Below are 18,509 nucleotides of genomic sequence, written 5' to 3'. Positions count from 1 at the left end.
ACTTTTAAATTTAAAATGACTAGTAAAGGCCATAGTCACGGCCTACGGGATCTGTAACTAGTAATACAGTTCTTATCACCACAAGGCCATCCAGGCCGCAAGTGTGTGTCATAATTATAAGTTGTCGGAGAATATGTAACTTGTTGCGAATCGAGTGATGTCCTGTTATCAATGCGTGTCACCAAGCGAGTTATTTGAGGAACATGCGATATCTCTGTGCGGCCTGGCTGTATTGCGTGTCGCCATGGTTTGATTGTTTTTTAACGCCGCACTCAGCTACTTTCCAGTTACATTACGGCGGTGGGTGGGTGTATGGGTGTGTTAGTGAGGTTGGTTTGACGCCTCCCTGAACAGTATTTCAGTTCTCTTTCGTCGTGTCAGCATAATGTGGTAGAAAAGCCCGAAGTGATACAGCTGTTAGATGTTTACCTCTTTGATGAATCCCCAAAACACGGGTATGGTCCTGACAAATCTATAATATAATACATTGCGAACCGGGATTCGAACCCGGTGCTCGATTAAAAACACACACAGCTATATAAGTTACTGATATTTTATTCATCCCAATTCACACGAGGTTCAGCGTCACCTGCAAAATAAAATAAAAATTTGGAAGTGTGAAGGACAATCATATAGCACGATTGAATTAAATTTGAATACGTCAATTAGAAAGTCCCAGAATTTGAAATTGTTAATAATTTGGACGCGTTTATGGGTGGCCGGGTAGACGAGTGGACGGGCTGATGAGAAGAATAACGGAATGGATGGATAGGTGGACATGTGAATGAGTGGCCGGATGGGTTAAGGGACAGTTTGATTGATGGACGGATGGATTGTCGTCGGATGGATGGGGTGATGGGTGGACAGTAAGATGAGTGGACGACTTGACGGTTGGCTCGGGCGAACGTTAGTTAAGACACAGATCTCAACAAGATACAAATTATCAAGTACGGCCTAATCGGATATATCAAGGCTGGCCTACACCAACCACTCCGCCCCGTCTCTGACCCTCCATCCCACACACACACACACACACACACACACACACACACACACACACACACATCCCCCCCCCCCCCCCCCCCCCCCCCCCCCCCCCATGCTATGTCCCTTACCCTAGTGTTTTGGTAGAGTTTGTTTAATCGCGTCCAGCTTCTGAAACACAAAATTTACAATATTACACATAAACGTAGTGAAGGTAAATAGAAGAATGTGTCTTTTTCACTTCGTTGAACTTTCTTAATGCTGAGTAGATAAGTGTGTCTATGGAATCAGCCTACCCAATATAACAATACAGTGGAGTGTGCCCACTGACACAAACGGCGGTAGTCCATCTGTACTGTTTCATCTGCATTTGTCGAAACTGTAGGATGTTTCATCTACGTATGTCGAAACATTTTTGTTCCATTTACTCCAGTGGTAAGTTTGATCTATGTTGTTCCATCTGCGTTAAATGTATCTAGAATGTCTGTCCGGGAGCGGAAGGTTGGTCTTTCGGTCCCCGGCCGCGTCAAACCAAAATATGTTAAAAGCGGTATTTGTGGTTACCCAACCTGGCTTGGCATTAAAGTCTGGTCGTCTCGGAGTCAGTATAACGTGTCTGAGTCTGGTATCCATGTTAAACTGCTGCAATGTATCTCACAAGACTAGCACTATAGAACCGGTATTAGTCCAGGCTATGTATAGTTGCTATTGTATCTACGTCAGTCGGAATTATGCCGTTTCATCTGAGAAGGTCGAAAGTTTACCGTTTCATCTACGGCAGACGAAATTGTTTTGTTCTGTTTTTTAATCTGCTTTAAATGTGTACATGACACATCCCCCATAAAATGGTCAGCAGAGAATATGTTTTATCTTCGCCAGTCCAGACTATGATGTTTCATTTTTGTCAGTCCAAACTATGATGTTTTGTCTACGCCAATCGACACTATAACGTTTCATCTTCCCCAGTCGAGACTATGATGTTTCATCTGCGCCAGTCCAGACTGCGTTGTTTCATCTGCGCCAGTCCAGACTTTGATGTTTCATCTGCGCCAGTCCAGACTATGATGTTTCATCTGCGCCAGTCCAGACTATGATGTTTCATCTGCGCCAGTCTAGACTTTGATGTTTCATCTGCGCCAGTCCAGACTGTGATGTTTCATCTGCGCCAGTCCAGACTGGTATGTTTCATATGAGCCAGTCCAGACTGTGATGTTTCATCTGCGCCAGTCCAGACTATGATGTTTCATCTGCGCCAGTCCAGACTGCGTTGTTTCATCTGCGCCAGTCCAGACTGTGATGTTTCATCTGCGCCAGTCCAGACTATGATGTTTCATCTGCGCCAGTCCAGACTATGATGTTTCATCTGCGCCAGTCCAGACTTTGATGTTTCATCTGCGCCAGTCCAGACTGTGATGTTTCATCTGCGCCAGTCCAGACTATGATGTTTCATCTGCGCCAGTCCAGACTTTGATGTTTCATCTGCGCCAGTCCAGACTGTGATGTTTCATCTGAGCCAGTCCAGACTGTGATGTTTCATCTGCGCCAGTCCAGACTTTGATGTTTCATCTGCGCCAGTCCAGACTGCGTTGTTTCATCTGCGCCAGTCCAGACTGTGATGTTTCATCTGCGCCAGTCCAGACTATGATGTTTCATCTGCGCCAGTCAAGACTGGTATGTTTCATCTGCGCCAGTCCAAACTGTGATGTTTCATCTGAGCCAGTCCAGACTGTGATGTTTCATCTGCGCCAGTCCAGACTTTGATGTTTCATCTGCGCCAGTCCAGACTGCGTTGTTTCATCTGAGCCAGTCCAGACTGTGATGTTTCATCTGCGCCAGTCCAGACTATGATGTTTCATCTGCGCCAGTCCAGACTTTGATGTTTCATCTGCGCCAGTCCAGACTGCGTTGTTTCATCTGCGCCAGTCCAGACTGTGATGTTTCATCTGCGCCAGTCCAGACTATGATGTTTCATCTGCGCCAGTCCAGACTATGATGTTTCATCTGCGCCAGTCCAGACTTTGATGTTTCATCTGCGCCAGTCCAGACTGTGATGTTTCATCTGAGCCAGTCCAGACTGTGATGTTTCATCTGCGCCAGTCCAGACTATGATGTTTCATCTGCGCCAGTCCAGACTTTGATGTTTCATCTGCGCCAGTCAAGACTGTGATGTTTCATCTGAGCCAGTCCAGACTGTGATGTTTCATCTGCGCCAGTCCAGACTTTGATGTTTCATCTGCGCCAGTCCAGACTGCGTTGTTTCATCTGCGCCAGTCCAGACTGTGATGTTTCATCTGCGCCAGTCCAGACTATGATGTTTCATCTGCGCCAGTCCAGACTATGATGTTTCATCTGCGCCAGTCCAGACTGGTATGTTTCATCTGAGCCAGTCCAGACTGTGATGTTTCATCTGCGCCAGTCCAGACTGTGATGTTTCATCTGCGCCAGTCTAGACTGTGATGTTTCATCTGAGCCAGTCTAGACTGTGATGTTTCATCTGAGCCAGTCAAGACTGGTATGTTTCATCTGCGCCAGTCCAGACTGTGATGCTTCATCTGCGCCAGTCCAAACTATGATGTTTCATCTGAGCCAGTCCAGACTGTGATGTCTCATCTGCGCCAGTCTAGACTATGATGTTTCATTTTTGTCAGTCCAAACTATGATGTTTTGTCTACGCCAATCGACACTATAACGTTTCATCTTCCCCAGTCGAGACTTTGATGGTTTAACTGCGCCAGTCCAGACTGGTATGTTTCATCTGAGCCAGTCCAGACTGTGATGTTTCATCTGCGCCAGTCCAGACTATGATGTTTCATCTGCGCCAGTCCAGACTATGATGTTTCATCTGCGCCAGTCCAGACTGTGATGTCGCATCTGCGCCAGTCTAGACTATGATGTTTCATCTGCGCCAGTCCAGACTGTGATGTTTCATCTGCGCCAGTCCAGACTTTGATGTTTCATCTGCGCCAGTCCAGACTGTGATGTTTCATCTGAGCCAGTCCAGACTGGTATGTTTCATCTGCGCCAGTCCAGACTGTGATGTTTCATCTGCGCCAGTCCAGACTTTGATGTTTCATCTGAGCCAGTCCAGACTGTGATGTTTCATCTCAGCCAGTCCAGACTGTGATGTTTCATCTGAGCCAATCCAGACTGTGATGTTTCATCTGCGCCAGTCCAGACTGTGATGTTTCATCTGCGCCAGTCTAGACTGTGATGTTTCATCTGAGCCAGTCTAGACTGTGATGTTTCATCTGAGCCAGTCCAGACTGGTATGTTTCATCTGCGCCAGTCCAGACTGTGATGCTTCATCTGCGCCAGTCCAAACTATGATGTTTCATCTGCGCCAGTCCAGACTGTGATGTCTCATCTGCGCCAGTCTAGACTATGATGTTTCATTTTTGTCAGTCCAAACTATGATGTTTTGTCTACGCCAATCGACACTATAACGTTTCATATTCCCCATTCGAGACTTTGATGGTTTAACTGCGCCAGTCCAGACTGGTATGTTTCATCTGAGCCAGTCCAGACTGTGATGTTTCATCTGCGCCAGTCCAGACTATGATGTTTCATCTGCGCCAGTCCAGACTATGATGTTTCATCTGCGCCAGTCCAGACTGTGATGTCTCATCTGCGCCAGTCTAGACTATGATGTTTCATCTGCGCCAGTCCAGACTATGATGTTTCATCTGCGCCAGTCCAGACTGTGATGTTTCTTCCGCGCCAGTCTAGACTATGATGTTTCATCTACTTCAGTCCAGACTATGATGTTTCATCTGCGCCAGTCCAGACTGTGATGTTTCATCTGCGCCAGTCCAGACTATGATGTTTCATCTGCGCCAGTCCAGACTATGATGTTTCATCTGCGCCAGTCTAGACTATGATGTTTCATCTACTTCAGTCCAGACTATGATGTTTCATCTACTTCAGTCCAGACTATGATGTTTCATCTACTTCAGTCCAGACTATGATGTTTCATCTGCGCCAGTCCAGACTATGATGTTTCATCTGCGCCAGTCCAGACTGTGATGTTTCATCTGCGCCAGTCCAGACTATGATGTTTCATCTGCGCCAGTCCAGACTGTGATGTTTCATCCGCGCCAGTCTAGACTATGATGTTTCATCTGCGCCAGTCCAGACTATGATGTTTCATCTACTTCAGTCCAGACTATGATGTTTCATCTGCGCCAGTCTAGACTATGATGTTTCATCTACTTCAGTCCAGACTATGATGTTTCATCTACTTCAGTCCAGACTATGATGTTTCATCTGCGCCAGTCCAGACTATGATGTTTCATCTGCGCCAGTCCAGACTGTGATGTTTCATCTGCGCCAGTCCAGACTATGATGTTTCATCTGCGCCAGTCCAGACTGTGATGTTTCATCCGCGCCAGTCTAGACTATGATGTTTCATCTGCGCCAGTCCAGACTTTGATGTTTCATCTACTTCAGTCCAGACTATGATGTTTCATCTGCGCCAGTCTAGGCTATGATCTTTCATCTACTTCAGTCCAGACTATGATGTTTCATCTGCGCCAGTCCAGACTATGATGTTTCATCTGCGCCAGTCTAGACTATGATGTTTCATCTACTTCAGTCCAGACTGTGATGTTTCATCTACTTCAGTCCAGACTGTGATGTTTCATCTGCGCCAGTCCAGACTATGATGTTTCATCTGCGCCAGTCCAGACTGTGATGTTTCATCTGCGCCAGTCCAGACTATGATGTTTCATCTGCGCCAGTCCAGACTATGATGTTTCATCTGCGCCAGTCCAGACTATGATGTTTCATCTGCGCCAGTCCAGACTCTGATGTTTCATCTGCGCCAGTCCAGACTATGATGTTTCATCTACTTCAGTCCAGACTGTGATGTTTCATCCGCGCCAGTCCACAATATAGATCCCAAAGTGATGTTTTTTAAAAGAAATTTAAGGCTCAAAGTTTTAAACTTAAAAAAAAATGGGTTTTTTACCTGTAGCTGCAAAAATATCTAATCTTGATACAAAATCTTGGTTCTGAGACTACATGAATCATCATTCAATCATTTGTCAGCATTACTCACGTTTGTCATCCAGGTGACAAATTCGCTTCGGGTAATCGCTCCGTTTCCTGCAGAACATACCGAATATAATTATAGTAAATGTGTGTTGTATTACAAAGAAATAATAAATTAAGCATTTAATTACCATGGGAATATTATTACTCAACTCAATAAGCCGTCAGACTAGGAGTTGATAGCATGAGCAACGATCTAACCAGGTCAGACTTCGGAACATCCTGGTGGTAATACAATTCGAGACACTAGAGAATCCCACGATCCCATCTGAATCCCACGATTCATTAAGGACAGTGTGGGTGAAGAAGTCACAATTATTTCATGAGTATGCTATACCTCGTATATAATGGAGTAAGTTCATGTAAACCTTCTTGTCCTTCGTTGTTTTAAACACATGCAGGGGCGGTCGGGTAGCCTAGTGGTTAAAGCGTTCGCTCGTCACGCCGAAGACCCGGGTTCGATTCCCGACATGGAAGCCCATTTCTGGTGTCCTCGCCGTGATATTGCTGGAATATTGCTAAAAGCGACGTAAAGCCATACTCACTCACTAAACACATGCTTAGGGATTAAGTAGATATGTCCCATGTATCAACTTGATTTATAGCACCTACCTTTTGGTCAAAGAGACGAAACTGACCGCTTGTATCCAAATATGGGACATACTGTTTGTGTAACGCGGGGAACATACCGTTTGTATCGAAGAGACTGTATACACTGTGCATGTTTTCGAGCCACAGAACATTTTCATTGAGGGTGTCCAGTTCCTGGAAGAGACCCACCGTCTCCGGACAAATCTCGGGGGTGTGAAGACAGAGACCCAAGTAGAACTCCTTCTCGGTCAGACGGTTATCACCTGTAACGACATATCACCTGTAACGACATATCACCTGTAACGACATATCCGCTGTAACGTCATATCACCTGTAACGTCATATCACCTGTAACGACATATCACCTGTAACGACATAGCACCCGTAACGACATAGCACCTGTAACGACATAGCACCTGTAACGACATAGCACCTGTAACGACATATCACCTGTAACGTCATATCCGCTGTAACGACATATCACATGTAACGACATATCACCTATAACGACATAGCACCTGTAACGACATAGCACCTGTAACGACATAGCACCTGTAACGACATATCCACTGTAACGACATATCACCTGTAACGACATACCACTTATAATGGTATATAACCTTTAATGATGTATCACCTGTAATGACATATCAGCTGTAACGGCATACTACCTGTAATGATGTATCACCTACATTGTATAACGACATACCACCTGTAATGCCATATCAGCTGTAACGGCATACTACCTGTAATGACATATCAGCTGTAACGGCATACTAGCTGTAATGATGCATCACCTGCTATGGCATATCACCTACACCGACATACCACCTGTAATGATGTATCACCTATAACGACATACCACCTGTAACGACATATCAGCTGTAATGACATATCACCTGTAATGTACAGTTTTGAGATAGTGATGGATTACAGGGAGGAAGGTCTAGAGAGAAACACACAACAACAATAATACCATTAGTGTCATATTGATGGAAGACCCCGAGCAGTTCTGAACCAGAGACATCACCGCTCCTGTCTGTGTCCACAAGCTTGAACAGATGCTCCGCCACAGCCTGGGTGTTCTTGTGGTGATCGTGTTGGCTGGAATAAGCGGCCACATCTTTATCACTAATATTACAGCTTTATGATAATTTAACGTGGTCAAGGCAGAATGGCACCCCCTATGAGATCCACATCATTTAAAATGAATTCATACTCGCAAGGTCTTAACTTCAATCGACAATCAAAGGGACCATTTCTGACCGCCGAAAATATATTGAAAACACAACAATTAAATATACTCGGCATCCATTGTGTCCAATCGACCCTTACATCAGGGAACGCACGCACACACACACACACACACACACACACACACACACACACACACACACACAACCACACATGAATGCTTGAATGTCGCTATATATGCAATAATTTTGAACGCGATGTTAAACCTCACCTCACCTCACCTCACCTCAACCCACCTCACCTCACCTCACCTCACTTCAGCCCCATTTAAGACAATCAACGATATTTACAAGGCTCCAGTTTTTAAACCTGGAGTTTAGTTTGTTGGAACCTCAAAAGATGCCTTAGTTTGTACAGATACGAGGCGAATTGTAGTATAATAGTTTCCCAGGTGTGTTGATCCAGATTGTGAGTAAATGTAGTTTCAGCCCCAAATAAGAATGATAACATATCTGTGTCGTCTTGCATTTCAAAATCAACATGTTTTTGAACGTCGAGTAAGTCAATGAGAGAAGAGAAAAACGCATTTCTTTCTGGTATAAGCGCTTCACAATGTGAAATAATGTGACTGTCATCGTCGAAAGCATGCCTAATACAGAGCATGCACTCTTTCGAAAGTTTACTGCGTGATGAGACTTTCACACAAAGTTAGGCTCTCCACAGATTGTCTTTGAATTGACAGGGCTTGCAATGGACGCGCAAAAATATCTTTTGCAAAGTTATTACAGTTAAGATTGCATAAACGACCAAGAAATAAAAGTTTGCATTTATCAATATATGCAGTAATTGTCCAAAGTCCAAGGTTCGAAATAGTAGATTCTGAAGGAGATCTTTTATCAAGACCCTGTACAATGTGTGCAAAATATCTTTGCGTACCTTCCAACAGAACGGCATGTTGACCCTTGATGTCATAGAGTAATTCGCATCCATAAAGGCTGGTTTTCTGTATCATTCTGAGCCATATTTTCACGCTTGAAATTGGATGAAGATCATAACTATCTTATCCTAAAGATCTTAGGGAGTTAATATTTTGTTTTGCTTTGTTTTACAAGACAGGTTACACGTTAAAAGTATTCCACCATACACCGTAGAGTCAGTTGTAGTAATGTGTGTATCACCAAGTTTACAATGAAAGTTATACCCCTTGCGTTTTGCTTTGGTGGACACAATTATTGCACTTTTTGATGGATTATATGTTAGGCGCCACCTTAAGGCATATGTATGTACAAAACACGTCCCATTTTAATTCTGGAAGCCCAAAAGTCCAGAAACTCTACGGTCTTTTCCCAGTCTCGGTCAAAGGTATTTACAAAAATAAGCATGCTGTTTTCATGGGAACATACTAAGGGAAAAAAAATGAAAAAAAAAAGTTTAAAAACTCAATATTTACACCATCTCGCCCAATATCAAGGGATGTTTGTAAGCCTCTCGGTGATGCGCTAATAAGTGTAGTATCGTCGGCAAGCAAGACTGTAGGAATACCCATACCATATGCACGAATGCCACATTGTGCTAAATTGTCGGCAATGAATATATGTTTGCATTTCAGTAAGGAGATATACATTATGTCTTTTGCGATGCGAGGTGTTAATGGTTATCCGATGCCCGGAAATGTCAATTGAAAGCCCCTGCTCGCACATATAGAGTATCACCAAGTTCACAAGGTCAATATAGGTATAGCAATTAACAGTTAGCTGTAATACGTTAAAACAAAGCATATGTTTGTTGGTCGTTGAAAAATATTGTCAAGATGAAACTTTATATGAAAGTACTACCAACCTTAAAGCCAAAGACGCTAGCGACGCCAAAACGACTAGAAACTTCATCGTTCACTGGGGATAGATCGAAAAGAATAAAGAATGACCCGTGTGTGTCGATACATATATATAGGTAGTTTTTGTGTTGTGTCATCAGCGTTTTTTGTAATTCCTAAACTATTTATGACACAAATACGGAATATATATAATCAAGATAAAGGCAAAATAGTTACTTTTCACTTGATGGGAATACCTTTTGAAGGATGTTATTTTTAACAATATTGGTATTTTTTAAGGAGAGGCATATGGTCACATACCTTCTAGAAGGCTAGATTTTGAAGAACAGTTATCTATCACGTGATGTTACAACTGGCTGTTCACAGCTGATTACATCTGATTTGCTGAATAAGCAAGCCATTATCTAACACCGGTCTGTGAACTACGCCTAGTGGTCTAAATCGTCATTTTCTAGAGTTGCGTTACTTAGCTGTGCAAGGGTCCGATAATCCTTGGTTCGAATCCCAGCTGACCCTTGTCCCATCAACACCTCACAAAAGTGGTAAACGTCTTCAACCGTCGTCACTTTGAGCTTTCACCCACAGTAAGTCGGCAACCCTCTGGTTTAGCGTACCGCAATTCGCAGTACGGACTTACATCCCCTAGCCGTGACAGGATCCGCTGGTTGTGGATTGTGCTCATCGGTTTGATGCCACTTTACCCATGCTCATGGGTTTCATCAATGAGGAACACGTCGGCAACATGTGTCCCTTTATTGAGTGAGTGAATGAGTGAATATGGTTTTACGTCGCTTTGAACAATATTCCAGAAATATCACGGCGGGGGGCGCCAGAAATGGGCTTCACACTTTATACCCAGGTGGGGAAACGAACCCGGGTCATCGGCGGCACGAGCGAACGCTTTAACCACTAGGCTACCCTGCCGCTCCTGTCCCTTTAGGCTTTCATACAAATCTGATAAGTTTGTTTTCACGCCACACTGAAAAGAAGGTCCCGGTTTCAGCTTGCCGTGGGACAAAAGCCCTCAGTGATGCAAACCTCAGATAGTAACCACTTAGGGGGCCTCGGGTGGCCCTGTCGTCTAAGGCGCTGCGATTCGCTGTGCAGAGTTGCGTCCCTTGGGCACGCCAGAAACCTATGATTGTGGGTTCGAATCCAGGTTCGCCCCGATTATGTTTCTAGGTTTGTCAGCACCATACCCATGCTCGTTGGTTTCACCGAAGTGGTAAACGTCTGAGACCTGCATGACTTCGGGCTTTCCAACCACATTAAGCTGACACGCCGTTATATAACTGGACTACTTTTAAAAGCGGCGTTAAACACAACTCACTCACTCACTCACTCACTCATTCACTCACTCACTCACCATTTGTGTAGTAACCCACGAGGAAGGTGTCAACCAATACTTAACTGATGCGATGTCAACTAACTGAAAAAAACTGCCCGCAAAAGAAAGTATATACTTATGTTTGATGGTGTCTAAAAATGAAACAATTCAAAAATATTTTCCGAAGGTGATATATTTAATACGGTTATCATATTTGTGTTTCGGGCCTAAAGTTTGCAGTGTTTCGGGGACTGTTTTCAGGCTAGTAACGTTGAGTTAACGCTTTTTGGTCAAATCCAATTTTCAAGTTTACACTTTCTATTTGTTCATGCTATCACTCACTGGTTTGTCTAGGCAAGACTCGTAAACTTACAGGCCGCCGTGATTTGGCTGCAATATTGCTGATGTTACCCTCTTGCAAATTAAAAAAACATATGCGAGCTGGAATATAAGCCCCGTGCGACAATATGTTAAATATATTATCACGATGAATTACAACACAACCGTTATAAACATGAACCAATGAATACAGTTCGGTTGTCTCCCGTCCTAATAATAAAACAATATGTGAAAAAGATTAACCCCAGCGGCAAGTCCAACAAACTTTGTTGTCGGTCTATTAGGTCAAGTACATGCAGTCAGTGTCTAACAAGCCCCAGCGGTCAGTCCAACAAACCTTGTTGTCGGTCTAATACGTCAAGTTCATGCAGTCAGTGTCTAACAAGCCCCATCGGTCAGTCCAACAAACCTTGTTGTCGGTCTAAAACGTCAAGTACATGCAGTCAGTCGCTAACAAGCCCCAGCGGTCAGTCCAACAAACCTTGTTGTCGGTCTAAAACGTCAAGTACATGCAGTCAGTCGCTAACAAGCCCCAGCGGTCAGTCCAACAAACCTTGTTGTCGGTCTAAAACGTCAAGTACATGTAGTCAGTCGCTAACAAGCCCCAGCGGTCAGTCCTACAAACCTTGTTGTCGGTCTAAAACGTCAAGTACATGCAGTCAGTCGCTAACAAGCCCCAGCGGTCAGTCCTACAAACCTTGTTGTCGGTCTAAAACGTCAAGTACATGTAGTCAGTCGCTAACAAGCCCCAGCGGTCAGTCCTACAAACCTTGTTGTCGGTCTAAAACGTCAAGTACATGCAGTCAGTCGCTAACAAGCCCCAGCGGTCAGTCCTACAAACCTTGTTGTCGGTCTAAAACGTCAAGTACATGCAGTCAGTCGCTAACAAGCCCCAGCGGTCAGTCCTACAAACCTTGTTGTCGGTCTTAAACGTCAAGTACATGCAGTCAGTCGCTAACAAGCCCCAGCGGTCAGTCCTACAAACCTTGTTGTCGGTCTAAAACGTCAAGTTCATGCAGTCAGTGTCTAACAAGCCCCAGCGGTCAGTCCAACAAACCTTGTTGTCGGTCTAAAACGCCAAGTACATGTAGTCAGTCTCTAAAAATCCCCAGCGGTCAGTCTAACAAACCTTGTTGTCGGTCTAAAACGTCAAGTACATGCAGTCAGTCTCTTACAAGCCCCAGCGGTCAGTGCAACAAACCTTGTTGTCGGTCTAAAACGTCAAGTACATGCAGTCAGTCTCTAACAAGCCCCAGCGGTCAGTACAACAAACCTTGTTGTCGGTCTAAAACTCAAGTACATGTAGTAAGTCTCTTACAAGCCCCAGCGGTCAGTACAACAAACGTATATATGTTACACTAAGTTTATGAAACTAGGGGTTACAATTGTCATGAAATCCGTTAACAAAATAGGTTTACCATGAAGTTACTGAAATGTTTAGGGATTTAGGGACGAAATCTCAAGTTTCACAATCTTACTTATATACGTGACGAATTAGACCCGTTAAAAGAATGACGTCAAATCCGCAGTTATTTTTTTTAACGTTTTAAAACCACCAATGCTTTCTCTTGTACCAATATGACACGTGTCAGGAGAATATTTAAGTCTGTGCTGGCGAGGTATCTGTCTTCTCTCTCAGGATCTCCCGGTAGGTGCGTCCAATTCAGTCGCTGATAAGGTGTTCGTTGTATAACGCCACACTCGGGAATATTCCAGCTATGGGATGACGGCCTGCAAATAATCCAATCTGGACATGACAAACCAGAGGCTGATATTATGAACAACAATCCACGCCGTCGGGGTACGATGACACGCAATCAAGCAAGTCACTGAGCCTGACCACCGGAATCCTCACGGGGCATATGTTTCGTGTTCAGTTGGTGAAACTGTACCTTTTTCATTGCCGTGGGGATTCCAATTTTGAAGAGGTGGTCAAGCTCAATGACTTGGTTGATTGTGTATTATCGTACCCCGAGGACGTGGATCGTACGTTGAGAATCTCCCCCACCCCCCTCCCTCACACATGCAGGTAATGAACTTCAAATTTTGGATCAATTTCATGTTCATTTCTGTCGACCTTTTTATATTTTGCTTGTTAGCAGATGTTTCTCTACACTGAAAACAGACTCTGTATCAAAAACAATTTAAATAATCGAGATATATTTTCCTCTTAAATGGTGTTTTCCGAAAGTATGAAATACTCTATTTTAAAATACATTTAGACATGTGATAAAAAATGTTTCTTTTCCATTTTGTTAATTTGTTTTAGGTAAAGTGAAGCTAAGCTTATATTTACATTTGATTATATACCCGTGAAGATCCGGGTTAGTATTGGTCTTCAGCAACCCATGCTCATCGTAAAAGGCTACTAACGGGATCGGGTGGCCATGCTCACTGACTTGGTTGAAGCATGTCATCGTATCCCAATGGCGTAGATCGATGCTGATGATATCAATCACAGGATTGTCTGGTCCAGACTCCGGGATTTGCGGCAAGCCGTCATAAAGCTGGCATATTGATGAGTGTGTGAGAGAATAAGGGCTGGCGTCGCTTTTAGCACTATTCCAGCAATATCACAGAGTGACACAGGATATATCACGTGTTGTACCCATGCGGGCATTCGAATTGGATTTGACTAAAATGTTATATTTGTTCTTCCAGATCGAAATGAACAGCCTAGTAATCTTCACGTGTCTTGTCGCCGTGGCGTTTTCAGCGTGAGTTTCAATTGTAGTGGCACGGGTCGTTTAAGGCGCTGCATTTCGCAGAGTTAGGTCCCTAGGGTGTGCCAGGTCATTGTTATATACTAACTGACAAAAGTAACTGGTCTCGTCCTTTAAGATCACTGGCGGTCATAACATCTTCTGTCATACTTGACAACCGGTTTTGGAGTGTTCCCAATTCGTTTATTATTATCAATCAACTATTACTAGCAACTAATATCTCTACAATTTTGGAAATTGTAACTTAAAGTTATTTCCAAGTATCCCTACTTTTGTAATTTTTATATCTTCGATTATGAGATTTCACCCGCTTGTAGGACAATGGGACAACGTCATAACAGGTTTCTAAATTGTGCTGACATTGACAAACTATGTAAACTGGATGTTCCAATGTACATGAAAATGATGTTTTCTCTTCGATTTCAGCACCGACTCCCCAGTTGTAGCAGCTCTTAAAGCGGCTTTTACCTCCGTCGACTCCAACAAAGATGGTCAACTCTCAGAAGCAGAATTTGAATCTATTTATGACATGTTCGATAAGGATGGTAAGTCTTGTTTTCCTTTCCCGTTTCTTGGCGAGCTAGCTGTCTCCTCTCGAGGGATCTCAAGAGATCTCGCGGTTGGTGTGAGTGAGGACCAGACAAACCAGTGATTTTAATTGTGTTAATTTGTTTGCTGTTTGACGCCGCACGCCGCAATATTCCAGCTCTATGACGGCGGTCTGTAAATAATCGAGTCTGGACCAGACAATCCAGTGATTGACATCATGAACATCGATCAGCGCAATTGGGATCGATGACATGCATCAACCAAGTCAGCGAGCCTGACCACCCGATCCCGTTAGTCGCCTCTAACGACAAGCATAGTCGACTAGAACGTTCCACATCGTCGGGGTACGATGAAACGCAATCACAAGAGTCACCGAGCATCATCACTCAATCCAAGATGTTAGAAAAAACGAAGGTTTCGGTATATTAATATATAATATATAAATATAATATAAAAAGTTTTATTATCAGTTTTCCTGAACATCTCGCATACGGATGCTTGCAGGTTTCTGAAGTTAAGTATTTTGCAATCATTACCCCAAGACTTATCTCCCCTAGGTGACGGTCACATGAAGCTGGCCGAGTACATTGCAGCATCACAAGTCCCCCAGGCCTCTGCTCAAGCCAACTTTGACTACTACGACACCAACAAGGATGGCGACATCACGAAATCTGACGTGAAGAAAATTTTCGGAGACTACGATGGGAATGGTACGTGAACATGAGCATTTTGCTTGAAACCTACACATTTCTATCTTTGAAAGGGGAGCCAAACGATTTTTTAAACGTCCAACTCATTCTTTTCAGGACTCCCAGTAAACAATATTACACATAATGACTTTTTTCACAGTAAAATCTTAAACAAGTACTCTTAACACTAATAATAATAACACAGATTTTTTACAAATCTAAGGCGCCGCAATTCGATTTGCAGAGTAGCGTCCCTTGGGCACGCCAGAAATCTATGGTCGTAGGTTCGAATCCCGGCTTGACCAGATTGTTCCTAGGTTTTGTCCAACGTGACAAACGTCTAAGAACTGTATAACTTTTGTCTTTACTCAAAATCAAGCTGACACGCCGTGATATAAGTGCAATACTGTTTAAAGCCGCGTTAAACCCATTAAAAACAAATGTATCGGGTACCGGTAATATAGCATGCCTATTCATTGACTCTTACCCCTTTATTGATATTACAACAATGTCGGACGCTTGTGTACGCCTGTACCCCACTTGTTGTCCAATAAAATCTTCTGATTACATGATGGTTCCTTATTCTAACAGCTGATGGCGACGTGTCATTTGGGGAATTTACGCATCACTATGCAATGGTAAGTAATCACCGGAAGACATTGGTCGTCTAAGGCACCGCAATTAGCTGTTCAGAGTTGCGCCCCTTAGGTGTGCCAGAACCTTGAGATCAGGGGTTTCACCAAATTGATAAACGTCAAAAACTTGCATCGCTCCTACAGCAAGCTGACATTGCGCAAATATAGTTAACGTACATTCTTAAAACTTTTGATTTTGGTTTGGTTTGTTGTTTAGCGCCGCACTCAGCAATATTCCAGCTATATGACGGCGGTCTATACATAATCGAGTTTGGACCAGACAATCCAGTGATTGATATGAGCATCGATCTAGTTGGTGTATGGCGACCACATATGTCAGACATGTATTTCGAAATAACATTTTAAAAGAATTAAGTCACTCGACCAACAATACTTTTTGAGATGGCTTAACAGAACATGTTTATTACGAATATCCTTATTTCCACCATCATCCATGCTTTTTTAAAGACTAAAATATAATGATAATTAAACATCTGAGGCCTAGAGAATGAACAAATTCATAAAGGTTTATCAGACAGCCCAATAATAGAATAGTTTGGCTTCCTATAACATTAATGTCATGTAATACACAATGATATCTTTTACTTCAAACATTACATACCATGCTTCACAAATAATATTTGGTTCCAGGTGGAGAAAGCCATTGCTGCTGCTGGGACTGGTGTTGGCAAGTAACTGGTAAGGTGTTTGTTTGTTTGTTTGTTGTTTAACGCCGCACTCTGCAATATACCAAGCTATATGACGGCGGTCTGTAAATAATCGTGTGTGATCCAGACAATCCAGTGAATAATATCATGAGCATCGATCAACGCAATTGGGATACGATGACATGCATCAACCAAGTCAGCGAGCCTGACAACCCGATCCCGTCAGTCATCTCTTACGATAAGCATTGGTTGCTGAAGACCAATTCTAATCCGTTTCTTCACGGGTTCCCCAACATGTACAGTACTTGATACATATACAGAACGGCCATCATTCCAACCCGAACTTGAAAAGATATCATGTTGATTTCCCATTAATGACTCCATAAAGTCCAAGCAGTCGAATATATACAAGAGGTTGCAATGACATTAACTATATACCTTTGGGGTATTGTATAATCACTTCTTTTGACAAAACTTGGGATTTATTTTGAACCACTCAATAGAAGAAGTAATTAATCTTGAACTTGAGTAATATTTGTTAGTTCTTTTAGCATATGACGAAGTAACCAGAAAGCCAGTAACTAAGACGTATTTCCTTTCAGGCTTACAACCCAACCATGCAGATGGTAACGTCGGCGTTCTAACAATCTTTCCTTATACAATAAAAAAAAATTCAATAAATCTTTTTTCGTGTTGTCAATTACCATAATCCAACCATTAATGAACTGCCATGCTGTTTCGCAGCAGTAGACACGCAAACGCTGATAGCCCAATGCAGAGTTGCGTCCCTTAAGCGCATCTGGATCCGTTGTCAGTGGACTGTCTCAGATAAGGCGCCATATAATATGGTTCTTGGTTTGACAGAACCATACCAGTCGTTCCGGTTTGTCCAAAGATACATCAGTCTCCAGTTTGCAGGGGGCGTTTTCTAGACATATAAGGGCACCAGCATTAGTCTTGGTGTTTATGCACTCGCCCTCCCGGTTTGTCCAAAGTCATCACATTAAACTGACACGTGATACAACTGTAATACTGTAGAGCGGCTTTGAAAACAAGCCACGAACTCACATTATTACCTATGATGCTTTTCTTGAAAATCATATAATACCAAGTGTCCTTATGGAGAAGAACCTTGTTAACCCACTCTGTCCGTTAGCACTTATATTTGGAGACAAGTAGTTCGTTCTGTAACGCACGTAGCAACAGGTTCATTCCTGTGACTATGGATCTTGGAGTGACGAAAATATGACCATAGGACCCCTAGGCTTTGTTTAAAAGGTTGAAAGTGTAAAATTAGTGAGTATGGTTTTACGCCGCTTTTAGCAATATTCCAGCAATATCACGGCGGGGGACACTAGAAATAGGCTTCACACATTGTACCCATGTCGGGAATCGAACCCGGGTCTTCGGCGTGGCTAGCGAACGCTTTAACCACTAGGCTACCCGACCGCCCCTGAAAGTGCAACGGAGGCAAACTATTCAGGAACGCTGGGTAAATTAACTGTTGGTATAAGGGTAACGCTATTTTTCAGGGCATTATCATTTGCAGAAGCCCGAGGTCTTCCATTAACTGCCCGACGAAGGAGGGTAGTTGAAAAGACCGACGGCTTCTGCAAATGATAATGCCCTGAAAAATAGCGTTACCGTTTTTATAGCTAAAATGGATAGGATATGTAATCAAATAAAAATAAACAATATCAGTTTTGAAACATTTAGTGCAATTAACACAAATTTCACTGACCCACTTTTACAAATATGGAAACGTCAAAGAACAAACCCGATGACGTCAATATTGAACGTGACGTAACCTTTCCTATCCCTGTAACGTCACCTAACAACGGGCGTGATAATGGCCCGTCGGCAAGCAATTAGGACATTTTCCCCAGTGGCCCGCTCATTTCTGATAACATGCGGGCGATTTAATGAT

General features: G+C 43.2%; 2 protein-coding genes across 4 annotated transcripts; one reads left to right on the top strand and one right to left on the bottom strand.

Annotated features, from left to right (window-relative positions):
* Positions 1–539: 539 nt before the first annotated feature.
* LOC124144783 lies at positions 540–12,816 on the bottom strand. 2 transcript variants are annotated; one of them, XM_046514337.2, is made up of 7 exons: positions 12,797–12,816; positions 9,658–9,710; positions 7,601–7,728; positions 6,723–6,887; positions 6,041–6,087; positions 1,116–1,155; positions 540–589 (listed from the first exon to the last, which is right to left on the bottom strand). In XM_046514337.2, the coding sequence occupies exons 2-6, from the start codon at positions 9,702–9,704 to the stop codon at positions 1,117–1,119; spliced, it is 426 nt and encodes a 141-aa protein (XP_046370293.1). In that variant the 5' UTR covers positions 9,705–9,710; positions 12,797–12,816; the 3' UTR covers positions 540–589; position 1,116. The 2 variants fall into 2 exon arrangements, with proteins under 2 accessions (XP_046370293.1, XP_046370295.1); XM_046514339.2 differs by lacking the exon at positions 12,797–12,816 and adding an exon at positions 9,953–10,031.
* Positions 12,817–12,945: 129 nt separating this feature from the next.
* Positions 12,946–17,263, top strand: LOC124144782 (calcium-binding protein LPS1-beta-like). Of its 2 annotated transcripts, none has more exons than XM_046514336.2 (7): positions 12,946–12,970; positions 13,980–14,035; positions 14,468–14,586; positions 15,148–15,300; positions 15,871–15,917; positions 16,566–16,613; positions 17,185–17,263. In XM_046514336.2, the coding sequence occupies exons 2-6, from the start codon at positions 13,986–13,988 to the stop codon at positions 16,608–16,610; spliced, it is 414 nt and encodes a 137-aa protein (XP_046370292.2). In that variant the 5' UTR covers positions 12,946–12,970; positions 13,980–13,985; the 3' UTR covers positions 16,611–16,613; positions 17,185–17,263. The 2 variants fall into 2 exon arrangements, with proteins under 2 accessions (XP_046370292.2, XP_046370291.2); XM_046514335.2 differs by lacking the exon at positions 12,946–12,970 and adding an exon at positions 13,325–13,347.
* Positions 17,264–18,509: the final 1,246 nt, after the last annotated feature.

The sequence above is a fragment of the Haliotis rufescens genome, unplaced genomic scaffold (assembly GCF_023055435.1).
Source record: "Haliotis rufescens isolate VD_foot unplaced genomic scaffold, xgHalRufe1.0.p SCAF_8, whole genome shotgun sequence".
Classification (NCBI taxonomy): domain Eukaryota; kingdom Metazoa; phylum Mollusca; class Gastropoda; order Lepetellida; family Haliotidae; genus Haliotis; species Haliotis rufescens.
The sequence above is the reverse complement of the archived record's forward strand: the minus strand, read 5'-3'. Positions and strand labels throughout refer to the sequence as shown.